Source organism: Choloepus didactylus, chromosome 18, assembly GCF_015220235.1.
Source record: "Choloepus didactylus isolate mChoDid1 chromosome 18, mChoDid1.pri, whole genome shotgun sequence".
Taxonomy (NCBI): Eukaryota; Metazoa; Chordata; class Mammalia; order Pilosa; family Megalonychidae; genus Choloepus; species Choloepus didactylus.
The window spans coordinates 23141139-23168985 of NC_051324.1; the positions used below are offsets into that span (position 1 = coordinate 23141139).

Consider the following 27847-nt stretch of genomic DNA (forward strand, 5'->3'; position numbering starts at 1 on the left):
CACATTCAGGACTTAAATTCTGTGTATATTTGACTATTTGGAAAACATTATCAATGTCACAATCATATTAGTTTTTAGTAAAGATTTTTTTAAAAATTAAGACGTGCAAAAGATGATAACACAAACACCTCAGAAACTTTAAAATTTTTATTCAACAATGTACACTTAATTTTCTCTTAATTTGATCTACAAATTTCTCAAGTTTTTTTTTTTTTTTCCTGATAAAATAAGTAAATCTGGGTATGGTTGTAGAGCATTTGTAATTTATATTTTAAACACTGAACATGAAGTAAGACATCAATAAAGGAAGATCACCACATAACTGACACTTCCTTAGAATCCATGACATCAGATAACAGCTATGGCAAATACCTAAGCATTTAGCAAAAGGGTATATTTCTGGTCACTGCTCTTATAATCTAGAAAAGGTCTACCTTTTGACTGGGCAAAACAAACATTGAAACTTTTTTTTTTTTTTTTTAATTTGGGAGGGAAGGAAAAGCATCCTCTAACATTGTAACCCACTAATTATCCTTTCTCCCAGATTAAGGGGTAAAAGATCTTAACAGCCTATGCACACAAGACAGAAATCACGGTGCTCCTCCAGTATGTCCCAATACTGAACATAAATTTAACTACTGACATGCTGATGAGTAGGCACAGCCATCTAAGATGCTTGCCACACTCCTGCATTATGAGCCAACTTGGTGAGCCTTAATTTTTTAAAAGCCCTTATCAGTGTAGACACAGAAGAAAAGTTTTTTTTGTGTTTTTGAAGTCAACAACATACATCAAGAGCACCCTTGATGACAGAGAAGTAACCCTCTTCTATACACAGGAAAGCTATAAATGGAAATATTTCTTCTATATCTAAGAGCACGGGGAAAATACCATTAGTTATATTTACTACTCAAACTCATTAACCTCTCCTACAAAGGTCCTGAAGAGATTACAAAACAATCTTTTAAAAGATGATTTGGACAAAACCTGTCTAGCACATCTACAATCTTGTAAGTACACATACATGTGAAGTAAAGCTATTTAGTACATGCAGATTGCAGCAATTTAATCACATGTGCCCAATTTCTAAGCTTGTTCTAATCAGCTTGGGCAATTTTTAAAAGATACACATATCTTTAAAACAATCTGTGCTTTCATCTTGAAACAACTGACTGATTCTTAAGCCAATCATTCAGTAAATCAAATTTATGCTAAAGCAATAACCAAGGTTAAAAAAGGTTACTCTCCCTTTAAACCAGCTTTAAGACACAAAATTGTCACAAAGCTTCATGTGGCAAATGTCATTCCTTCATTTCAATTTGAGTTACTTCTCATTTCTATTTCATCAAATGAACCAAAATTTCACTGAAGGACTAAGAGCATCCAATGGTTTGTAAAACTGATAAAACTGCCCTGTTTCAAGAAAAGCCCTTTAATAGATACAAGTCAAGCTCTCATTTAAACTGAAGATTAAAATGGGTGCCAGTTTTCCTCTTTTTAGTTCCACTGATGAGCTGGCCCAGAGTTGTAACTTTGAGCCATGTTTCCAAAGATGGCAAAGCTAAGAACAGCAAAGTAAGAACAGATAGGACACTTTTGGTAATGACACACAAATTAAACTTTCAAAAACATGTGCATAGCTTTTATTCATCTACTGAGAACTAACCTTTTCACGAAGCTTCGGCAAAATTCGAGTGTGCAAAATGCATTTCTAAAAGGTAATGCAAGCAAAGCTTTTCACATTTACGCTGGCAGGAAATACAGAGAAACTAACAAGTCACATTAGGGAGAGTTCAGACTTTTTTTTTTTTTAATGACAAGAATTGCACAGTTCAATATTTTGAGACAATTGTTGCAAACATAAATATTTAAAACTTTCTAAGCAAGGTGCTTTAACAATGAAAATTCCAAAGTTGAAAAGAGCTGATAACTTCGATCATAGCTCACATCGAATTCCAAATTAAAGATGACTCCATTATCTCCCTAGATTTTGCAAACAATGCTTTTTGTAACACTTTTTTTTAACACTAAAGGAGACAGCCAAGCTGAAATTTTCAAAGCACACAAGAAATGTTATCACATTATTTGAAGATGCTGAGGGGGGAGAGAAAGGGAATGAAGAATCCTTTTACTATTTCCCACTACAGAACAGCCACTAACAGACTAAGAACAAAAGCCAGAAAAAGGTGAATTTCTTCCCCAGTTTATAAAATAGTCCCAGTTTCTGACAAATCTATAACTTTAAACAAAGAGCACCAGTTGGGCAATAGAATGAGCATTTCATACTGCATGTAAATTAGTGAGGTGGTAAGAACCATCAACTATCTCAGGCATTACTACATGGCCTCTCCAAATTTTTTTAAAAATACACATGCAAGGCACATGGATATAAAAATAGAACTCTGGCCAACAAATATATTAAATAAGCAAATTAAAATTTTGGCTTTGCAATATTGGCAACATCAAAATATAACCAGATAGCTTTGGACCACACATCTTTCTCATATTCCACCACCCCATTTTGGTGTTTTCCCTCCATTATTTTGGGTTCAATCTCCTTTAAGTTTCGGTATGTGCTTGAGAAACATTTTCCTCTTATTAAGTAACATTTCTACTATACTTAGGTTTACCTTTGCTAAGTAACAATATAGTGGGGAAGCAGAAGTTGGGAGTTTTGATTGATTTGATTAAATCTAATTGGCTCGGGGCAGCATTATTTCTTCTGTGTATACAAACATGAAAATAAGCCCCCAGCTCACTTAGGAGACAACTGTTTACTTCTAGAAAAGCTCAGCGACAAACCAAAGATGTACCCCCTTTAAGTCCTTCTTTCCAACTCCTCTTTTTGAGGCAGAGGGAGTAATGGAAGCAGATCTAAGATTTAAAGGATTTTCAGTATTATTTTTAAGGCTGAAAAGTGTAAAAGAATTATTTTCATAAATTATTGCCCTTGATAGGTCAATACCAACTATGAATTAGATACTTGTAATGACTCCCTCTTGAAGAAAATTTAAAAATTCATTCATTTTTATTAGTGGCTGTACTATAGGAAAAGTATCAAAGCAACCTATAAAGGTATATTATGTAAAAAGTGCATCACATTCTTGATTTTCAGTTACTCATAGCAGCAGCAGGATTAATCTAAGACAGAAAACAGTTGTATTTTCATTCTAAAAATGCAACAATATTTAATGAAATGTATTCAAGATCATGAAAGGATCCTCCTCTAGAGTATAAATGAAAGACCAATAGACAAACAAGGTCAAACTAAACGCATTCATTCATATTTACATATTAAAACCACTTTAAACACCAAATTTTTACATCCAGCAAAGGAAATGTGTAAAGCAGACATTCCTAAAGCAGTATTCATCTGTGGAGCCTTTGTTTAGCACCTGAGGAAAGAGGACATATGGAAAGCTATATAATTTACCTCAAGTTGGTTTGTTGGTCTGCAGTGTATATCTTTGACGAAAGTGAAACTGAACTGGCAAATAAGTGTAGCTACTTTAATAAGGCTGTAAAATAGGGATACTGGAGTATTAGAAAATGGCTTTAAATCTCTGGATATAAATAAAATTTTATGTATCAATAGGTAAGTCGGAATCAACAACCCCATCACGTGAGGATGGCTGCTCCGTAGGTTCCTCATGCATAACTGCTATTTGACCCTCCCAGTATCGCGAAAGCACTCTATGGATGTGCTTCACTGGGTGTTTTTATTATGCACAGTCTAAAATGCTATTCATACTATTTCTGGCAACCAACCATTTTAAGACCTTTCTTGAGTAGCAATAGTGGGAAATTTAAAACTCAGTAAAGCAGTGCTTTTGACTGAAGCCCGTAATTCATCCTTCTTTAAAACAATCCAGGGTGGTCCTTTTTCTTACACTTCTGAACAACTGATGTATGTTCAAAAAGAAACATTTTAAGATAGTCAAGGCAGCAGCCCATCTTTTCTACACCCTAGAAGAATCCTGGTGGCTCTGCCAATTAATTACATTGATAAAAATAACATTGATATTAAAACTAATGTTAACCTTATGTGTCTGTGCAAACTTATAGCAGCTATTTATGCTTCTCTTCTTGCCCCTGCCTCTCCTTTTTATAGAGGGGGGAAACTAGCAAATCCTAACCTCTTTCTTTAAAATCAAAAGGCAAATTATGGATAGGACTATTATAAAGGGTATTGGCCCTAGGAAAACCTACCCCAACAGGTTCAGCATTAACAGACCCGATCATAAAAAACTATGGTCCATAATAGATATTTGCCACCAACAGCTCGTCTGTTTTGCACAAAAGGGCCATGTATCATCTAAAAACATAGCTCAGCGGCCATAACCAAACCTCAAATCCTTGGAAATTAGAACTCTAACCTATTTCTCAGAAGGAGAAAGCCTTACTGACTCCCTCCTTATTTAGTGGAGTTTATAATTAAGACCTCTTCCAACTTCCTTGCCTATGCCCATTTGGTACATGACATATAATCCCACAGCAAATGGCTTTTTTGTGTAAAAAGTTTAGAGCAACTGCGAAAGGCAAAAAGATAAACCATTAGATGGCTCTCGTGCAGGTTAGCATCAAGTCCAACTAAACAAGTATGAAACTACCACTGCTATGTAATGTTTTGTGAAGAAACACATTTTGTATTGTGGACAACTCCAGAAGTCGAGGTTTGTCATATTTTCCCTAAAATCCGTTATTTGAAAAAAAAGAAAATGCAGCACTCCTTGCCTTTATAACGTTTTTGTAGATTCTGAGTGATGACTATGTAAGTAGATGATTAAATTCTAAATGGAGACATCATCAAAAAACAAACTGCAATTAACAAATTCCTAGTTATTGGCTATACCATTACAGAAAGTAGAGGCAGAGGAAGAACTACTACAGATGCCAGAAATACACTTTTTATGTGAAGGTTCATTACAAAGGAGGTTAGAGGAAAGGCTATGCAATTAACTTCGTTCAGCAGAGAGAGTGAATAAAGAAGATAAATACACCCTGTCTTTTGTGGGGGATGGGGGATTATTCAAGACACCTACAGAAGAGTGGTATGGGACACAGAAGCTTACAATCAAGATAAGATTTAAAAAGAAATCTTCACCCATAATTAGTATCTTCATAGCTATTAAAAAAATATGTCATGATTTCATTCTTAGTGCCATTTTTCAAATACTACCCTTTTAAGGATTAAAACCACCTGACTATTCTGTGTAATGAAAACAAATGGCACAAAATAAATACAAGTTCATTCTCTGAATACTAACATGTCTTACAAACATTCAATTACTTCCTAATTTTTGATACCTCCCTCTCTCTCTTTCACACACACACACACACACACACACACACACACACTCAAAACATATACAGACATACACCTTTTTTCAGTCTTTATAATGGAGGGATGTTAAAAATGCCCTCTAGACTGTATTTGGTTTATGCTACAGTACTAATACTCTGAGTTGAAGGAAAATCTTTATACCCAACAATAACATGTTACTTAAATGTGCTAAATTAATCACAGCTGAAGTTTGTTTAGAAGCTTACACAATAATAAGAAAACAGATCAACTCGTAAGATTTTTTTTTTTTTTTAATAAGTGCTCTGTAAGGAATTGTGTGAGGACCTAAGGAGAAAGATTGCGACAAGTAGTTATGTGTTACAACACAGCACAAAGGAGACCTGTCCCAAAGTCCTGCTTGTACCTAGGCAATTAAGCCCATTAACCCAATGCCCCAAAAATACTGACAGTTAATATGATGGAGCACTAGGGTTCCCAGAAGGTTAAGGAGACATTCCCAACTATATACCTCTAGCCATATAATCAAGAAAGTTTCAGTGGAAAACTCAGAATGAACTGTTGCTTTGTTTTATTTAGAAGTGAGACTCTCAAAAACCTTTGGACAGAGAAGGGATACATTCTCTTTTTTACCTTTTCTGAACATGGAGGCCTGAGGGAGATGGAAGGGAAGCTGGAAAGCCACAACTTTTTAAAGATTTTTTAAAAAATAAATGTTGCTTCTAAATCAAAAAGCCCAATTCAGATGGAAGCTTTTTTTTTTTTTAAATTCCTTATAAAATATATATTCATTCAACCTCTGTATGTCACAAACCCCAGAAAAGTTTCTTGTGAGTTGTGAGCCAGAAGAGCTTTAAAATTCCAGGAAGCAAAATGGATGGGGGGGGGGGGGAGGGAACCTGGCCCTAAGGCGACAAGTGGTTATACAAGGCAATTGAACACACAGCAGAACTTTAAAACCTATAAAACAAACTGGAGCCTCTTTTCTCCTTTAATCAACCTGAAAATTTTTTTAACTTTTTGAAAATTTTTATTTAAAAAACAGAAAAACACAGACTTCTTTCTTTCACTTCAGTATGTGGTATGTTGCATTTTCCAGTTTGTTCAATGCTTTAAAGCTCAAGGATGCCTCTGCTTTCAATTGTACATGGGCCTGAAGCATCCTAGCTTTTGGCAAGCAGGCAGGAGACTCAACAAAAATCAAAACAGGAACAAGGCAGACTAAATGCAGGGCACATCTGTAAACATATTATACATTTGAAAATTACAATATCAGTAAAAGTGATACAGTTTACAGGTGAAATGAAACTATCTGGAACTGGCCTACCACAAGTTTCTGAACCTGGACTGATACAGTAAGAATAAATTATTATATATATTAGGTATAAAAAGTTTTGTTTACATCAAGTGGAATTGGCAATCCATGCTTACACTTTTAAAATCTAAGCAGGGCAGAAGAAATCCAGACTTGAAAGGTAATTTTAATTTCTCTACTCTATGTTGAGTCCAACAGCTTCTTTCACAAACTACTAGTTAAAAGCCTCAACCAACAAAGTAAGAAAACCCAGCCATGCTACTCTCTCTGAAAACTGGACATTTCTTAAGCAAAGGGGTAGAACAAAAGTAGTTACTTTCTCCCCATAATAGCACAGGGGATCCAGTCTACTTTTATTAGAAGATTACACCTCTCTATATAAATGCCCTGCTATTTTAACCTGTATTTGACATACATGGATATACTAATTTCTCTGTGTGTGATGTGATGCTATGTCAGGCCAGAGAACTTGTTTTTATGCCACTAACATCACCCAATCTTAAATTGGACCCTTAGTTTCTGCACACACACAAAAATTTATTTTCGCATGCTTATACACAAGCTGCAGTGCAACAGGATGGAAATGTGATGAAATGACAGGGTTTATGTTCTTCTCTGCCTAAGAGAAAAATTTCCAGAAGTTCACATTATTTTCCTTTAAAAAACCCATTTGCTCTAGTAATAAAATACATTTGTTAAGATAAATTCAAAGCTAGTAAGCTCAGGGGTATAGTTTGCATGAAAACACACCTTCTATAGGCAGGATCTATTACCTTCTTGGCTAAAACCATGAAAAATTTTTGTTCTCATGGGCTTTTGTTTTTTCCTTCCCCTTTTAGATTTTTCTGAGAAATTAAAAGGGAAAGAATTTACAGAAAGGTACAGAAGTTTCTCTTTAGCTATTTGATGAAAATACAAGGAAAACAGCACATTTAGTGTTAGTGACAGAGAGCAAGTCTGGAGCACCTACAGCTGAAAAGCAGAATATATTTTTGCTCCCAGTTATACAATTATATTAAAATATTGGAACAGGAGTATTTTTTTTTTTTTTTTGTATTGAACACCTAAGCCAATTGCTTGTTCTGCAACTTTTCTTTAAATGACATTCATGGATTCTTCAGTTGTAAAAGTCCAATGTGTAACCGAAACCAAGTGAACTATGTACCACCAACTATTCCAGAATTGTAGAACATCAATGCCCTCCCCCATCCCTATCCCACAAAAAACAAAAGGAAAGAAAAGTACTTCCCCGACACCCTACAGAGGCTGTTTAACTCCTGGCAAGACATGCAAATCATAGTTGCTAAAAAAAAAAATACACCCCTGCAAATTTCAAGGCATTTATCCAGCATTCTCGCAGGGTTCAAAGTAAAACCAAAAGATCAAGGGAGGAGTGGGGAAAATGGTGAAATCATTCTGGGTTCCCCGTGATTAGTGTATCACTTTAGTCACAGAACAAGATACAGAGATCTTTTAAGTGGATTTGCCTTTCCAGTGGGTCATTTGTTGCCCAAGTTGATGACAGCAGAAACTTAAGAACCACACTTGTTAAGTCTGTATTAATCACTTGCATTCACTCTTAAAAACAAAAAATAAAAAAAAAAAAAAACAAAAAAAAAAAAACAAAAAAAAACACTATTCAGTACCGGAGATTAAATAACCTTGTGTAGTCTCTTGAAATAAATTTTGATTCCTTAAGAAGTCTAATTACTTTCAGTTGCCATTTTTTTAAATAACTATATATATTTATATATATATATTTGTATATATTATCCTGTGATTCTACTTATGGTTCCTCTGCTGCGTTGAAGATCTAGGAGCATAAAAGCCTCGTGTCCCCCATGAACGGTGGCTCTAATGCTGCAGAAAGGTTACGAATAGGCAGTCTGATCTTGCTACCCTTCATTGATCTGGACTATCCATGGCTTCATTGTAAGTGATTATCCTTTTGGGATCTGGAAAATTAAAAAATAACAGGAAGAAATAAATCATAAACATTTGCATATATTTCTTTTTGATGTTCTGAGCAAAATGAAGTCAAAATTTATTTCAATCAGTGTAAACTGTCTACTAAGGAAGTGTTCAAGTAAAATCTAGCATCAAAAATACCAAGTTAAGTTAGCATGGCAGAACTACCAATTACTAATTTAGTCCTAATTTTGATTTATTTATTCCTTCTTCCTAATGTCCCTTGGTACCACCAGCCTTGATTCTTAACAAGAGCAAAAGCCTACATATTTCCGGGGTTCAAAGAATAAAACTGTCAGAATGTGTCTGGGCAAAGACTCCAGTGTTATCCTAAAGATCAAATGCCTACTTAGTTGTATGCTTCCCTCTTCTGGAGAGGCAGTGTTTTATTACACTTCATTTCTACTTATTACAATAACTTTTAAAAATAAAAATAGCCAAACCAAAACTAGTCATCTAATGGAAAATCATATAAAGGCCTGAAAGTTATTTCAAAGAACTCAAGCTTACCTCAGCCTAAGAATTAACCTAATATCTAGTCCAGAGCTAATACACTATCCTTTCTGGAATTCTTAAGAGTCACCCACTGCAACCTGCCACAAAGATAATGCTCATACTTAATAGTTAGTAGCCATTTTACAGTAAAATTAGGTAGGTCTATCTTTTAAGGTATTATTTTCTAGTCTACCCTTTTGTGTTTGAGTAAGAAGGCACCCAGAAAACAACTCAAAATAATAGAAGTCCTTCAAGTTCTGAGACTCTAAGAATTTCATTCATCTGAAGTTAATTTATATACTAGCAAAGTGGACAAAGAACATGATACAATTCAGTTAGAGGGATCTGAAAACCCAAATCTATTAGTCAATGCCTAGTTCTCCAAATCAAAACTATCACTTTATTCCAGGCATCCACAATTAACAATATTTTAATATATTTGGAAAGAGGACACACATAATTTCTAACCATCTTTTTAGAGAAAAGATGTATTCTCTGATAAGGTTTCTTATGCCTAGATAAGGTTTCTATAACCCCTTATATTTTTCTGAACTATGAATTTCAGTTTTAGGCTATCCCTTCTCTACCACGTAAATACAAATACAAAGACTGGCTACAGGTGGAAACAACTATCTGTGTGGTTTCCTGGATTAAAAATATTTATGGTCTGCCTTATTTTCATAATCAGAAGAAGTAAAAAAACAAAACATTCATTTGCTTGACCCAGCAAGTAAAGAGTACTTTCATCATATTCTTTTCACTTCCAGAGCTACCCCATTCTTAGCAGCCCCAGTATGGCAGCTAGTGCCTTTGGACTGCAGTTATTAACTCAATACAAAGTCTATTTGGTAACGTAGACTTTGTTATTCCTACCAAACAATAATGTACAGTGACTACTGATTAGTCCTCCTAACATTTCAGGTAACTGTTCTTACCTTGCTTCTGCAAATTCCAAATAGATTCCATTTCTGCAAAGAAAAGAAACCAAAAAGGATTATTTTACACACACTGTTTTGGAGAACAAAATTTGAAGCAAGCCATGCTTTTCTGCTTAATAAAATCTAGGCAGATTATTACTAGACTGGAGGTAGGATTGAAATAGCAAAATTCTACAATGCTCAGACAAAACCCTTAAGTTTTCCTCTAATTCTTGAATATCCAGTTTGCCTGAAGTGTTGATTACAGAAAGTCAATTATTATCTGCAATCAAATTGCCAAGAAACAATTTAGTCTTCACAATTAGCAATGATGCATAGAAGCAGCATATAAACAGTATTTCTCAAAATAGCTAAAGTTATTAAAAAACACTTAATTATTTCTGGCAACCCATCACCCTTAAACGAGATGCCCAAATCTGTTCAATAAAGTATTCATAAAATTTGATTAAATTTGATACTTAAAACACCGTATTTAAATTTTATTTAACTCTTTGCTATGGGCAAGTGGTTCCAACCCCCAAACCACATCCACTCCTATTTTAACCCATAACATCACAATGCCAATTCACACCATTTATTAATAACACAATCCTCATTTGTTTCAATTGCATTCAAAATCTGAATGTATATAATGATTACTTTGGCATCTTAAATAAGAGAAATATGTACGTGTCCAAACTGCTACAGTGACATACAGAGAGAAGGCAAAAAGAACCTGGAAGCATACAAGAAAGCTTCACAGAAAGGGATATTCGATAACTTGATGAGTAAGGTAATAGTGACTGCTGCTACAAAAACCAAATAAATGGACCTTGAAATGAAATACTACGAGAGTAAACAAAAACTTGTTATAACTACTTAGTAATAGGAATGAACTATAACACTGAGGATAAGTGCAACCACCATTCTGAAAGGACAAAAAGATGAATTTATTGTTTAACTGGATTCTGTGTAATTGCTTGCATAACTTGTCAATCATAAAGAAAATTGTGAAGGAAAATAAAAGAAATCCATTAAGAAGGAATATATCTGGGCATAGGTTACAGTTAAGGATGCAGGATAATCCCTTCCCAGGACTAAAGAAGTTAAGTGTATAGATCTGCAACTAAGAGTTTTCTGTATATGGTGGTATAGAGTGACAGAATCTCACCTCCATCCCTCCATGCCCCCAAATCAAACCCATTTCTAAAATACTGCTAAAATGTTTTGAAAATTCATCAGAACTGGATGTTTTAAACTGACTGGTTTAGATTATTCAAAACCACTAAAGCAAACATCCAGATAAAATCCCATTCAAGATATCACAATTTCCTGATTAAACAAAGACTGGGAATAATGTGCCAAGTTGCCACTGCAGGTAGATGGATGCTGTAGTCGTCAAATCATTGGGCAGATGCCTATCCAAAGATAGGCAAGAAAATTTCTCCCTCCTAACATGTCTAAAGGGAGAGAACTGTAATCAATCTAATCTGGAAAAAAAAAGACATATCAGGAGTCCTACTCATACCTATTACCCCAATATTAATTTCTAATTCCCTCAGTTAGTCAAAGAGTAATAGTCTTGGTTGTTAGAGCTGTTATCCAACATATTTATTTCTGTATCTCACAATGACCCATTCTAAATTCAAAGACTTGCCTTGGTTACCCAACTACAAAAAATTAATCCAACATAACCAACATTTTTTCCTGCTTTTAGTGAAAACACAGCAGTACCGCACTTTCTGTAGCTAATAAATTCCTGAGAAGTTTTGTATACACTGATTACTTGATACTGATTTTTTTCCATGAAACTCCAAGAGGGTTAAGATCAGAAAGAAAAGGAAGTGAATCAAATATTTTATGACTATATGCCATGCTTAAACAATTCTACTAATACTAACCAAGAAGTGACACTAGTGATAGCATAAAGGGCGACACTACATTTTGCCCTCAATTTTTAGGTTACAAAATCAACTCAGATTCTGAGCATGAAATGTGTTACTGCATATAACTTTGTTTTAAACTATCACAAGAGAAGCTAAACAAGTGAAGACTACAGAAGTAAGCTTCAACTCTACACAATCAAAATACAGTAACGGATCTTGTTACTTTTACCACTGCTGGTCTTCTCCATCCCTACACCACACCCCCCTCACCTTTAACTTGCCAGCTATTTGTAACAAGTATCAAGATCACAGCAGTCAATTATGCAAACAGTTACTGAGAAATGCCCACAGGGCTAAACCTGGTAAAGGCTTCTGCCCTTAAGATATACTGAAGTAGGCAATTTTGTTAAATTTCTGTAACTTAGACCAAGAACCAAATTTGAAAATTTCAAGCATATATAGTTATGCCATTCACTGAAGAAAATTTAACATTCACCTTTCTAAGCAGAGTACCTTCTATTTATAGCTCCCTATCACATGCTTTCTGTACCAATGTCCAATTATCTTAATTCCACGTAGATTAAAAAGAATACTATTAAGAGGCCAGGGATACAGATGCAAAAACAAAAAGTCCCTGCCCTCTGAGCTTAAGAGTCTAGTAGAAAGCTTTATTGGGAAGGTGGGTTTTAGGTAAATGCAAAAAGTATGTAGAAGAAGTTTGGTGGTGTTAAAGAACAAGGTATATACTGTTGCAGGGGTCAGCAAACTAGGCTTCCGCCCGCCACCTGTTTTTGTAGGTAAAGTTTCACTGGAAAACAGCCATACCCACTGTTAATCTATGGCTGCTTTCAAGCAACACTATGGCTCACAAAGCCTATTATTTATTATCTGAGCCTTTAAAAAAAAGTTTGCCGATCCTGCTTTAGGGGTCACAAGTAATTTATTAAGGCTGAAAGTGAGGTGGGAAGGAAAGATGAAATGCTACTCAGGATCCAGAGAAAAAGCCTATGTGCAGGAAAGTTTATGTTTAATCATATAGATGAAGGAAAGCCATCAAAGAAATATAAGGTTATTGTACTAAATAGTAAGGTTCCTCAAGGCAACTGAAGACAATGGATGTGAAGACACTAGTTGCTAGACAGCTCAGTAAATGTTCCTGCAGTAGTTGACAAAATTAAAGCAGGTTTTAAGAGGGTACAGTTTCATATACATGGAATTGGAGGATGATGCTGAATATGTGGCCTAAACTCAGTAAAGTAATAGCAGTTGACATCTTCAAAGTTTTAATTCAATATGTAGTGACAAAATTGGATGACATTCACTGCCCTCCCCCCAACATGGGACATGACTTCCGGGGATGAGCTTGTACATGGCATCCTGGGATTGAGTCTTCTTGACCAAAAGGGGGAAGAGAAATGAAGCAAAATAAAGTTTCAGTGGCTGAGAGGTTTCAAAAGGAGTTGAGAGGTCCTTCTGGAGGGTCTTCTTATGCATCATATAGATAACCCTTTTTAGTTTTTAGTGTATTGGAATAGCTTAGAAGGAAATATCTGAAACTGTTGAACTGCAACCCAGTAGCCTTGATTCTTGAAAATGACTGTGTAACTATGTAGCTTACACTTTGTGACTGTGTGATTGTGAAAACCTTGTGGCTCACACACCCTCGATCCAGTGTATGGACAGATGAATAGAAAAATGGAACAAAAATTAAGTGAATAACAGAGGGGTGGGATGTTTCGGATGTTCTTCTTTACTTGTATTTTAACTCTTATTTTAATTTTTTTCTTTTTTTGGAGCAATGAAAATGTTCAAAAATGGATTGTGGTGATGAAAGCACAACTATATGATGGTACTGTGAACAACTGATTGCATACTGTGGATGACTGTAGCCTATGTGAATACATCTCAATAAAACTAAGTTAAAAAAAAAACATTGAATGAGAGTACCCAGAGAAGTTTGTATAACATGAAAAGGGACTCAAAGAACACCAACATTTGAATAATAGAAAAAGACACAAGGAAGATGATACTGAAGATATAGAAAGCAGGAGAATGGGCTGTCAAGTCAAGGAAATACGAAGTAGAGAATTTACTCAAATTGTTCCCCAAAGTTAAGATAACTTAACTTTTAGTCACCTATCCCTTTTTCTCTAGCCCAATGCCATTGACCTTGTTGAAGTGGTACCTTAAAAACATTTCTGCAGCAGTCTTTTAATTGACCTCTTTTACCATTAATCAAGTCTCACTCTCTTCTACACAATGGCGCCAATTATCTTCCTTTCAAAATATATATCTGAATGTAACTACACTGCACAAAACACTTCAGTGGATTCTCACTGCCTTACCAGCTCTGTGAGATTAGATATGCTACATCAGTAAATTAGATGACTAAGTTAAAGGTTCTTTAACATGTAACCGCTCACCTTCTTGAAACAAACTACTAATAGCAGTATTAAACACTATGCCATTTCCTCCACCAAGAATATTCTTCCTCTCTCTGGACAATAGGCCCACTTCTACTTTTTTGGAATCCTCACTGACTTCCCTCCCATTCTCCCTCTCACCTTAGGCACCACTCCGTGTTCCAATTCCACAATTTTTTTTTTCTTAACACAGCAATCATACTAGTAATATATTTATTTCCATGTATGTTTCCCTCTTAAACTGTGTAAAATGAACCCTCTTAATAACATGAATACTCTTTTCATCTACTTATCGCCATTGCTTCACATTGCTTGGTGCAATAAATACTGATCTGAACAGAATACTCTACATAAACCAACCAAGAAGTAATAATATACTATGAAGTAATATTAGGTAGACTCATTTTTAAATTGTTGATATTCAACTTTTTTTGACCTACAAAAATGGCCAATTTCACATGGTTCAAACAAATTGATTCAGCACTTAATTCATTCAAAGGCTCTCCCAAAAATAAATCCACAATTCAGAACTTCCAAATCGATTTACAACTAATCCTTCCAATAAGGATGACTTCCAATCCTTATTAAATTATTTTAGATCATTGTAGCCATTCTGTAAAATTCAGGAGGGGTGGGGAAGGGGTGGTAACATGGTAAATTTAAATTCTGCTTTACCCCTCTTAATCCAAATTTACCCATCTTTTGAGGATTACTGGCTATCCCACCACCATGTTTTGCTATTCTCATTTCTCAACCAGTCCACTGTACCTGCCTATTTTGTCTATACCTGAAGAGAAAAATACAGGATTATCAAGTAAATGCTGACTAAGGTAGTGAGAAGCCAACCATGTTTTCACAGATGCTTAATGAACTCTTAGGTGTATCAATTTTGATCCACAATTTGGAGCTACACAAAACTAGAATAAACACAATTGTCTGGAATACCTCTAAATAAACACAATGGTTTCAGTAACGAAAACTTGGAACTCGAGATTTTTTTCTCCCCTCTTTTCTACTATTATGCTTATTCTAACCCAGTTCACTTTATAAAGATAAAATATCAAATCCAAGTTGCTTGAAATGAAACTCCTACCATCATGATAGTAGACAGCTGCTGCTTTTACAACATGGGTAGTCATTTCCTTCACTCTCAAAACAAACCTAGTGAAATCTGGGGGTTAAATTTCAGCTTCTATTAAATTCTTTGTGGGTCATCTTTCAGACTAATACCATCACAAAGCAAATTCATTTTTATTGCACACATAAAGCAAAGTTAACTAAGAAATCAAGCAGTAATTATGGATGTGAAAATGGCAAAGCCTTAGGGAAAAGGACCTTACACCATATCAGGAATTATTTGTTGTATCCACTCCTATATGTCCCATGTTATGGGGGGGATGGACAACAAAAACAAAACAAAAAGGACCCTTTCCAAATCTAGGAAATTCAACCAGGGAGGAAACTTCTAGGCACATGTTAGTAAGATTATTAAAGACAGCTGTGATGCCACAGGCACTCAAGGAACAACTGCAACAAAATGCAGCATATATGAAATTACTTATTCTTACATTATGGATTATTTCTGAATATGAATTACTTTCATATTCATTATTTAAAGAGTATTTTATTATTCAGATCCTCTGAATAAACGTGCAAACCATACCTAGCTTCCATACCCTTTTATGACTTAATTAACCATAACCTTTCTCCTCATATCCCATTTTCCAAATCCTGTATACTGCTACTGCATTTCATATCACCTCCCTCGTGCTCTTTCCCAATCTAAAAAGCTTTGTTTATTCTTTTAAATAAATGTTTTTGACTGGGTAATGCACATGCACAAGGTTGCAAATATGAATGGGTAAACCTGTTATTTATTTCCCTGGACTATTCCAAGTCGCCCACTTCTAGAAACCAGAAAAATGGCTTCCAATTCATCTTACAAATAGGTGCCACATCTCTCCCTGCAATACAGCTATACAAGTCAACTGATTAAAACCAACTCAGTTGTTAAAAAAGCATTCGAGTACAATTTTATAAGCAAAACAAAGACTATTATCCCTATTTTATAAATTAAGAAACTCGGGCATAATGACAATAATTTTTCAAAATATACAGCAATCAGGAATACCAGCATAAAAACCCATGTCTTTGGTCAGTTTAAGTTATTTCCATTCCACCAGCCTATCTCCCTGATATTCAGTGGCTCCTGCCACTAGACTGCAACTTACCTTCCTTCTTTCCCTTACCACATCCAAACTGGATCCCTTCCTGTATTTACATTTATTCTTCATTGTCCAATTTTTCTATTCTTTTGTCTTCCCCTTCTCTGCATTTTCATTTATCAACACTCTCCTTCATCCATCAAAACCCAGTTTAAATGCTGTTACTTCCATGAAAACATATTCTACATTGACTCTTCCTACCTTCACTCCATCATAAATTCTCAACCTCCTCTGAAATTTCAGTTACCTATACCCTTCTTATGCCATTTAACACCTTAACTTATACTTGTGTATTGTTTTCTCCTCTACTTCGTAAGTTCTTGAAAGGAAAAGATTCACCCTGCCAAGACATGTCTTTTGCATTCTCAGAACTTAGCAAAGTACTTTGCCTATGGTAGGTACTCATTAGGGAAAGGAAAAAATACATACATACACATCCAAATTATTGCATGACTCCCTTAGTAGTACAGAAAACAGAAATGATCAACTGGAACTAGCTGTGGCAGAGCAAAGGAAAAAAATTGGTTTTAAACTGAGGAAAGCTCTCTAGACCTCGAGTTCCCACTCCTGGCTAGCAATCATAAAGATCCTAGGTAGTTAAAATTTTTTTTTAAATTTCAACCTTCATCTACCTTAATCGAACTGCCTATCTCAACCACCCATCACCTGTGGAGACAGTAGGGAAAACACATTTTCAAAATTTCAGGCAATAGCCTACAGTTGTCTAAAGGGTATTTATATATAATTAAAAATATAATATATAATTTGGAGGAAAAAAAGAGGACATCAGTACTTAAGTTATTGTTCCTTCAAAGTAATCAACTTAGGATTCTTATATCTAATGGTAGGATAGCACACCTTAAATTTGTACTGTATCCTACAATACACTAAAACTTTTTATATCTGATCCTCAACTCGTTTTACAAACTCATAGCTCACCTTCAGGTTGACTCACCCCTATCAAGACTAAATCTCATTCTATTAGTCTCTACTGCCTCTAAGTACTGGCTCAGATTTACCGTATCAGATTACTTTTAGTGAATATTCCAAAATTTCAGCATTTCAAATGCTTGATACCCTTCAGTACAATATTAACCAAGCAAAATAATTCATCCCAGTTTAACACTTTGATTACGCATACAATACACATCGATCTATTTTAACAGACTTGACTCCAAATGACCTTTGACCATTTCAAAATCAAAGTTAAGATTTATCTGGTGGTGGGACATGACTCCAAGGGATGAGTCTGGACCTGGTTATCGGTATCATGGGATTGAGAAAGACTTCTTGACCAAAAGGTGGAACAGAAATGAAACAAAGTTTCAGGGGCTGAGAGATTTCAATGGAGTTGAGGTCATTCTGTAGGTTATTCTAATGTATTTTATAGATACTCCTTTTTATTTAGAGTACGAGAATAGCTAGACGAAAATACCTGAAACTGCTGAACTTCTGCAACCCAGTAGCCTTGTATAACTAAATAGCTTACCTGGTGTGACCATGTGATTGTGAAAACCTTGTGATTGTGATAGAGGCTCACACTCCCTCTATCCAGTTTAGGGACAGATGAGTAGAAAAACAGGAACAAAATAGTAAATGAACTATGGTGGGGGGGATGTTTTGGGTGTTCTTTTTTACTTTTATTTTTAATTCTTGTTTTTGTTACTTTTTTTTAGAGTAATAAAAATGTTCCAAAAATTTATTGTAGTGATGAATGTACAACTCTCTGATGATACTGTGAACAAGCGATTACATGGTATGTAACTATCTCAATAAAATTCCAAGGAAAAAAAAAGATTTACCTGGTGTTTTAAATCTTTGAAGGCAAACTAGCGTTCCACTAAACTAAGTATCCTGAGTAACTATTTTAAAGGAGACAGCAGTTATAATGCATGTTCTGGGTATGTACATTAAAAACCATCAGGCTAACATATTAGTGAAATACTATGATATCTGAAACTTGCTCTGAAAAACACTCTTACCAAAAGCTTTTTCAAAAAACTTAGCTGCTATGGTTGGCTACTCACAATGCCTATTCCCAACTCCTCTCTTGCTCACTATCTACTATAGAGATTGAAAAAAAAAAGCCAGATACTTGCATTATCTGGTGATACTTGTATGATTTGGTCATTGTACTCTGGTAAATACATACTGAAATATGAACAGTAAAGAGCATTGTATCTACATCTTAAATGGTTCAGAAAAACATAATTTGTAAAAATAGAATGAGGATGAAGTAAATGTGGCAATTGGAAAAGTATGGGTGAAAGGTATATGAAAGTTATCTTTATATTATTCTATAATATAAAGTTTGAAATTATTACAAAATAAAGTTAACAAAAAATAACGATCAAAAAAAAGTGTGTGGAGGTGGATAGGTGAAACCAGAATGGCAAAACTTCCTGATGGCTTCATTTTTGTGTATACTTAAAAGTTTTCACAATGAAAAAAAAAAAAAAATCACTCATGTCACTTCAGATAAATGAGAAAAAGAGGACCTACTCTCACATCAAATATTTTATATGTACATACACACGTGTACACAGATGTGTACAAGTAATGTTCTGCTGTATACTGGTACAAATCCCCTCCCCAAGATAACACAAAGATGAACAATTCTATTTTCACTAAAACAAAGAAAAAGTTAATATATATCAAAAACTAGAAGAATTCAGATAGACAATTACAGGGTTCTAGGTGCAGAGATACAGAATGGAGGGTTAAGGCTTAATAGGTTCAGTTTCTGTTTGGGGTGATGTATTACAACATTGTGAATGTAATTAACATAACTGAATTGTAGACTGAAAGTGGCCAAAATAGGAAATGTTATGTTGCGTTACCAAAATAAAAATTTGTTAAAAAAAAAAAAAAAAAAATCCCAAAAAGTAGAAATCCCATCAATTCCTTTTTAATGCCTTATTATATCTTCATTTCATAACTATAATGTATTAAACTATGATTATTCAGATTTTTTATAATCTGTACTTCTAAGGTCATCAAATAATTAACGTTTAATCTAAAAGATGTGCCATTCCTATTAAAGTGACATAACTCACTTTCCTACCTAGTAGTACCAATCAAGCGGTAGTTAGGAAACATGCATAGAACTTCCATTTTAAACCTAACTTCAGTTCATTTAGTAAGAGATTACTTTTGAACACTTAAGGAGTATACAAAAGGACCGCAGAAATACAGGTTCTCTTAAGAGAATAAAAAACCCAAAACTGATCATTTTAAGGTTTTAAGAGTTTAAAACAAACAAAAAGGCTTCCGTTTATCAAAAAACCTTCAAAAGGTTGTGATTCAAAATGAATTCAAAGACAAATTGATGACCTGATGGACCAATCTTCATTCAAAAAACTGCCACTTTCGGACCTAACTGAACTGAATATTATCTACTGTTCTAGGGAAAGAGATTGATACTAATTTAATCTCAATAATGTCCAACCACAAAACTCAGGCTAATGTACAACAAAAAAAAACATAACTGCATCCATTTAGTTGACCTATTTTAGTTTATATTAATACCAATGATTTCATATTTAGTTAGCCCATCTGTAGGAAACAAGCATACTGAATATCTACAAGTAAGAAAGAAGTTAATACTGCCATTTTAAAAAGGCCTGCAATTCTACGTAAGAAAAACCATCTCATACATAAACCACCAACCAACCACCTAATGGAACCTGCTCCAGAAATTTTTCTGGAGGGGATGGGGAGAGATATCACAACCAGGTAGCCTCAGACTCACACAATGATCACCAGTACAACAAACTTTGGTAAAGAATGTCCAAAATGGTAGATGACAAGAAAAATAGCACCAAAAACACCCCAACTCCCTCTGGCATAATTTCACATACAAACTATTGGCAGACTGAAAAATCACTTCTCTTAATTACCAGTTTGTAAACATCATTTGCTAAGGATTCAATTACTTAGGCCATACATTAAATTTTTCTTTAAGACATAAACAATATTCCTATAAAGTTATACACATTGAAAAAATATCTAGTTCCCTTTAACACTGGCTCTGGGAGAACTAGGCTCGCAAAAGCATAGCTTCTGCAATGCTAATGGTGCTGCCACTGTAGTTTGCCTAAATTATTTTCTCAACATTCAACACCCATTATCCTTTCTTATAAGGAAAAAAAAAGTTTTGACACTCCATCTTTTTCGACTCCTCCTCAAAAACACTGTTCCTACTCATTTTAAGCAAATTAGAGCTATTAAATGAACTCACTAACAAAAATTCCAAGAAATCTATGATATGAAAAGCAAAGGAAACTTAGGTTTATACTATTTTAAAAAACAAACTGTCCAAGAGATAAATCTAAGTTACCCCTTTTAGGCAAGTTCTCTCCTCCCTCTTCTCTGACGGAGGCAAGAGGTAAATTATATCGATCTACATAAAAATAAATGCTTTTAAGTTGGAAAAGTGAAAATTCCTTCCAAACTTTAACCATAGTATTTCCAAAGACCCCGAATTAAGTTTGGTATCAGCTGCTTATCCTCGTTCTTTTTAAAGAATCTCAGTTAAAGTCACCCTTAATACAAACAGGTAATAAAAATATCTTAAATTGGCCAGTAAGAATCTTTGCATAGGAAACAAATGAGTTACCTTTAGTGTGATATACAATAGCAGCCCTCAGGTCAAAAGAACCCCAGCTATCATTTCTTTCTAGGCCTCTCTGATATCTCTGTTCTTTGGCGGAGCCTAACAAAGTGTTCGTAGGAGAGGCCAGAGGATTTTGATTTTCTATCTCGTAGTCCTTTGAGAGAAACACTAAAGCACCTTGACTACTGGTGTCTGCTTTTTGCAGGTCACCTATATGACTGGGTTCCAAGGATAAGGCTCCACTCTCACTAGTAGTCCCAGGTTTTAGAATGCTACCCAGAACTTGAGGACTAGTCCGTTTTTCCAGCTCATAAGCCTTGGGAAACACAGGATGCTCAGTTCCTGAGGGGATTATTTCAGCACCCTGTGAAACCAAAGTGGCAGGATATTCCCCTTGAAATGTCACCTCCATTACTTTATGATCTGATGACTTCCCAATAACAGTCTCAGGGCCAGCACTGGGTTCATTTATAAATGATAAACCCCACTGATTCTGGAAGATATCCCCCAAGTTTTGCTGATCTGTCTGAGAGGGCAGATCCACTTGTGTTGTGCTCAACAGCACAGTTTGCATATTTGAAGGGTAGATAAAAAGGCTAGACTTAATTTGTTCAACAGCTGCTGAAGTTAAACTCATGTCCTGGAGAACTGAATCAGTCCCAGAAGAGATGGGAGTATTAGCAGCAGTAGTGAGCAGTGGCTGAACCCCTGGAGAATACCCACTTGCATCAGTCCCTGCTAAAACAGGTCCATTAGAAAAACTGGCAGAAGTAACAGATTTCAGCGCAGACATAGGAACCTGGGATAACCGACTTGAAGATTGGGTCTGAGTTTCCCCAGTAGATGATGAAGAGGATGAAGATGAAGATGGAGACACAGAAGAATTCTGTACAGTTTTGTTGAGGTTTTCCTTAACTTTGCTTGCATAACTTATTTTAGGAACTATTTTAGCACTGCTATTGTCCACTGGAAAAACTGGGGGTGGTTTAAATAGGGTCCACGAGTCCTCCTTGGAGGCAACTGCTGAAGCATGCTTTCCTTTGGGCCGATCATCAAACTTTTTGTTGCTCACACCAGGTTTAGCATCGGAGCTCTTCCGCAGCACATCACCAACAGTGGGTTTTCCTCGGCTTGCTCCTCCAAGCCCAGATTCGTACTTCCAAATGGGCTTAGAACCATCTATTCGACTTCCCTTTTGTTCACTATAGTCAGGTTTGAAAGTTTCAAGTCCCTGTTTTAAAGCTGGGACACTAGTCTCTTGTTGCATTATTTTGTCCTGCACTAAATTAAGGTTTTCACAACCCTTGGCACTATTGCGCCTGGCTTTCCTTTTTTTAGGAGTGGTATATCCGCTCTCAGATCCACTGCCATCATTATCTGCCCCTTTGCCCATATAACCATTAGTAATATAGCCTGAATTATTTGTCACAACACCATTTGGAATTGCTACAACTTCGGTCTTGTCTACTGATTGGTTCTCTCCAGATTTATTTTCATAAGACTTCCCATTCTTTTTGTCCATACTGTTTTTCTGAATAAAATTCTTGGTTTTAATTCCTGCTTTTCCGAAGGTGCTGGCCTTCACGGTCTGCTTCAGGTTAGTGTCTACAATTTGCTGGTTACCATTGAGGACCCTGGAAACAGGGTTAGCTTCATCAGAACCCAGGCTCTTTAAAGATATTTCTCTTTCTCCAGCATTACCATTTAGTTCACCGTAGCCTAGGAAAACAAAAAGTTTTTTTTAATCACAACTTGCAAATTACAATAGTACTTAACATTTAAGGACGATTTACTGTGTGCTAGACATTAGACTATGAGCTTTATCTTTACATTCTTTCACAATTCTGTGAGAAGACATTTGTCAGCCATATTTTATAGATTAGGAAACAGTCTACCCAAATGTTAAATAATTTGCCCAAATTCATACTGCGAAGCAAGGGACAGAACTGAGCCAAGTTTCAAACCAAAGTCTGAGGTAGGAAAGAACACAACCTCTTAACTCATTTGCCACAATACAAATCAAACAGCATCAACCTACCTATGGTTCTTACAAGGCTGTTAAAATTTCCTTTAAGAGTAGAGCTACCCTCTTCACAAAATCAAGTTATACTGATATAGCAATTGTAAGTATTATAGGGAAATTTCAGACTTCATTTCTATGAAGCCATAAATGGCTGTGGACACTATAAGCAGTTTCCATTGCATTATACAAATTAAACTTAAAAATAACACTGTGAACTGTTTCCCAAAGTAATCTGCATTTGGACATTTCTCAGGTATAAGACCATACTGTTAATATACATACCCCCCAAAAAAAACACCTGTGTACCAATGTTTTAATTCTCTTAGAAGAAATATTCCTTTTATATTTGGATAAATAAACTTTCAGAGAGGTTAAGTAACTCGCCGAAGTCACAAAGCGGTAGAACTGGAAATGTGAACTCCAGCCCATCTGGAATCCATGCTTTCTTACACTATGTCATACCGCCTATCCAAGTGATGCGGTAAGAAAATATTTACTAAAAAACTACAACAAAAGTATATTAATTTTAAAAAGTGTGACGGTATTCAGGTTTAACTGAAGACCTTCAACTACCATAAAAAAAACACAACAAACTAATTTTTATTACTATAGGTGGTTCAAAGAGATCGCGGAGCAATAATTTTCAGGACCAAATTGGGATAACTCATCCCATTTTATTACTAGTAAAGCAGTCATATTAGTTATCTACTTTTCTAGAAAATGTTCATGAAAGTATTTCAGGTCAAGTCATTAAATATAGACACACAATAGAAGGACAGACATACACACATTCAGAAGGCAGTTTTTTCTGGAGGAGTCCAACAGGAATAGTGTTATTTGCCTTCATCACTCATTCTCTTGGGCCTTTAGCCTGTGAGGGCTAAAAGGTATTTATATGTGAGTATGTGTATTCTTGTTTTGATATTTTCTCAGTTCTAATTTCCAGAGTAGTAAGTATCAACAGATATAAACCATACAGAAAGTTCTTTGGAGGGCCTCCATTTTAAGACTATAAGGGATACTGAGATAAAAGTTTGAAAAGCTTAAAGGAACTTGTGAATCTGGAAAGATTTCCAACAGCGTTTATTATAATTTTAAATCACTCATTTTACATCAGAAAAAAAGGTGAAAACACCAAAAAAATAAGCAAATAAAGGCATTTTCTTCTCCTGTATTAACTCTCAGATAATACGCTCAAGAAAATGTGCTCAAGGCCTAATCCTTCCTAAGGCACAGTGGCACAAAACTTGTACCACGAAAGAATATATTTTGTAAGGTTTCTTAACTTCTGTGGGGGCACATTTTTATCTTTTGACTGCTGCCGAAAAGTTATGATAACCAACAGAGCTAAATTTTTGGTGGAAAAGGTTCTAACTCTATGAAACAGAAGAGACCACTGCTTAGGATGTTTCCAAAAAGGTTCTTTTCTTTTTTCTCAAATTTTAACAGACATAACTTTACCCTTGTGCAAATCTGGACCAAAGACAAGAACTATATATACCACTGACCATGCTAACAGATTAAATAAAGGTTTGTACCTTTAGGCCCATTAGTCTTAACTTTCCAGACCTCAAAGGTAAGCCATCGTAAAAACCAAAGACATCCAACATCCAAACTAAGTCAGACCAAGAAGACTTTAAAGAGAACTAGAAAAATTATTCCTTAGGACTTTTGTTTTTAAAACTGAAAAATTACAAAACCAAGGGTGAATTTAGGTATTTAAGGAAGATGTAAATACTATAGCTTAACAGAAAGATATTAAAGTGCTTTCGGAGCTTTTATTATTCAGGACTGCCATGCTGAAGCATCTAACGCCACTTCCAACGGACTCAGCAAAAACTTAAAGAGTCCTGATAAATCTAGCTTTTAGATTAGAAACTGAAATTACTCAAGACACATGACCCTCTCTTGCGCCCTCTTCTGGATAAAGAAAAACTTCCTCTTTATAGGTTTGTGGGTAATGGGTCACAAGAACCCACTTCAACATATTACTTTTTTCCCTAAGTTTTCTTAGTAAATTAGCATTATGCATAGCAAAGGAACAGCAGTGTGACCAGGCCACACATGGAAAACTGCTCATCCCAAATGGTTTATACTCTCTCAAAACTGCTAAACCTAGTTTCCCCCTTTATTCCCTTCCAGGATAAGACATACTATTTTGGGGATGCTTCTATATGTAGAAAGGAGTCATGCAAGGAGTATGTTAACCTGACCATTAAGACTGTCTGACAACACATCCCAAACAACCTTATTAAGGAAAGGTTTCTCATCTTTAAATTGAAAAAGATCTACTCTTATGTAGTTCCTTTAAGCCTAAAACTGTTTCAAATCCTTAGGATTAAATATATATTTACGTGTCCATTTTTTTCAGCCTAAGAATCCAACAGTCCTTACCACCCCTCAAAATGGAAAATACGACATTCTAATTTCAGTCTTCTAGTTACACTAAGCCTGCAATAGAAAAACAGTTTTTCTCCAGTTCTTGATAACTGCTTGCATCAAACTTGATACGCTGGGTTTAACATTCACTGCTTACCGTTCTCTTCATTTCTTGTCAACTTATAAACCTTTATTTTTTTTAAATCTGCGAGGTTGTAGACTCTTAAACTCACTTCTTCAAATCCCACGATTTAACGTTTGTTAAAAACAAGGTTTGGGATATCAATATCGATTTCAAAATGCAAAAAACACCATTCTTTGAAACCTGGAAAAAAGCCTCAAGTGAGGCAAGAAGGTTGTGACCCAACCTCGTGGATGAGCCACCCGGGTTCATCCTTAAGGACAAGACGGGTAAAAAAAAAAACTTGCCCCCCTCCCATCCAATCAACATTTTTTAATCCCTCTCCTCAAAGACACTATCCAAGCCCATAAGGTCGTGTTGGGAGCGGGGAAGGGGACGCGGAGAAAAAGCTTTTTTGTGTGTAGAAAACGAGCTGCTAGAAGGAAAGGACCCAAGTGAAAGCCTCAGAGGCGGAGTCGTGAGCGAACCTGGCAGGAGATGAGGTTCCTGTGGCAGAGAAACTCGTGACCGAGGAGCTCGGTTCCCGCAGGGTACCCCACCCGGCCTTCAGGCAACGCCTCTAGCCAAAATGTATCCCCCCCACCCCCCCACCCCGCCAACCCTCCAGCCCCGGAACAGCCGCGGCCGCCGCCCGCGGCCTCCTTCCTCCCCTCACCTCCGCTTGGAGGCCGGCTCCCCGCCCTGACCGCCTGCCCGCGCCTCCTGCCGCACCCGGGAGCGGGAAACGCGGTCGCCGGCGCGCGGGGCCCGGCGCAGGCCGCTCCCCTCGTGGCCGCCTCCCTCCCCCACCTCAACCGCCCCCGCCCCTCACCCCAGGGACCCGCCCGGGGCCGCGCGGCCGCCACCGGGTTACACAACCAGGGCCGGCGACGGGGGGAGGGGCGGCCCCGGGCCGGGGGCGCCCCTGCAGGGCGGGGAGGACAGGCTACCGCCGACGGGGATCCCCGGGCACCCGGCTTCGCCACGCCAGGCACCCCTCGAAACCCTTCCCCCTTCGCTCCTCAGAAGGCCGGAGTCGGTGACAGGAATCGGCTTCCAACATGGCCGACAGGAAGCGGCCCCGCGAGGAGGAGAGAACATTCCAGCCGCGCCGGCTCTGGGGGGAGCGGGCCCGGGGCGCCCGTCTCAGGAGGAGCCTTGGGCAGAGGCCGCAGGCTCTGGATCCCAAGAGGGGTGTTTACGGCTGGAAATGACCTGAGAAACGAGGGGTCCCGGCCGCCCCCCTAGACGGGGAACCTCAAGGCCACAGGTGGGCTTGGGGTGGCGGGTAAGGGAGGACATTACTTCAACTCTGATCACCGACCTTCCTCGCCGGCTGCAAAAGGGTCTCGCGTCACCCACCCGAGTCGGGATTCGCTAGGCCTTCCTGAATTACAACCCAAAGGATTTTGTGTGTGTGTGTGTGGGGGGGTAGACTCGCCCCATCTCAGAGCCCCAAAAGAGGCCTCTTCTGGGCCACAGGGAGAACGGGAAAGGAATAATAAGGCTGGCCTTTAAGGCCGACCCGCCAGTTCTCCCTCCGGCCGGGGCGGGGGCCGGGAAGGTCACACTGGCCTAGCTGGGCCTCTTCCGTGCAGTGGGGAAGGAAAGGGCGCTGCAAACCCCGCTCCCCAGGCCGAGCCTGGGAAAGGTTTGGGAGAAAGAAAGGGGGCACCCCCAGATCCGGAGAACACACACATATACACACCCCGACACCGTCCATGCTTTTCTGATCCAACCCCACCCCCCATCGCCCCTGCCCCCCACCCCAATTCCCTTCCTCCACCCGTCCTCCCTCCCAGACCTGTTTTCTTCTTCGGCGTTTCCTGGTGTTGCTGGAGGGCGTGTTTCTGCTCATGTTTCAGAGGCTTTGGCTGGGCCTTGGGGCTGCCCTCGGCTCCATGCTGCAAGTACTGGTGAGGCTGCTGGTGATGGTGGTGATGGTGGTGGTTGTGGCTGTGGTTGTAAAAATAATAATGGTGGTGGTGGTGCGGCTGCTGCTGCTGCTGCTGCTGCGGGTGATGGTGCGGATGGTGGTGGCTGTGATGGTGTTGAGGCTGTGGCTGGCCGGGCTTCTCCTCCATTGAAAGCGGCTGGGACTCCCTGGCCGAGGCTGCGGGCTGCTGCACCGTCAGGATCTGAGACTGCTTCTTAGGGCTCACTCAGTATATCTGAGCG

General features: G+C 37.3%; 1 protein-coding gene across 1 annotated transcript; it reads right to left on the reverse strand.

Annotated features, from left to right (window-relative positions):
- Window positions 1-202: 202 nt before the first annotated feature.
- NUFIP2 (nuclear FMR1 interacting protein 2) lies at window positions 203-27847 on the reverse strand. The gene is made up of 4 exons (XM_037808713.1): window positions 27474-27847; window positions 21150-22865; window positions 10016-10048; window positions 203-8572 (listed from the first exon to the last, which is right to left on the reverse strand). The coding sequence occupies exons 1-4, from the start codon at window positions 27751-27753 to the stop codon at window positions 8520-8522; spliced, it is 2082 nt and encodes a 693-aa protein (XP_037664641.1). The 5' UTR covers window positions 27754-27847; the 3' UTR covers window positions 203-8519.

Coding starts and splice junctions, on each gene's coding strand:
- NUFIP2 (XM_037808713.1), bottom strand. CDS start 27,753: ATGGAGGAGAAGCCCGGCCAGCCACAGCCTCAACACCATCACAGCCAC. Junction 22,866..27,473: donor AACGCCGAAGAAGAAAACAG/GTCTGGGAGGGA, acceptor TTGTTTTCCTAG/GCTACGGTGAACTAAATGGT. Junction 8,573..10,015: donor TTGGAATTTGCAGAAGCAAG/GTAAGAACAGTT, acceptor TTAATTTTCCAG/ATCCCAAAAGGATAATCACT.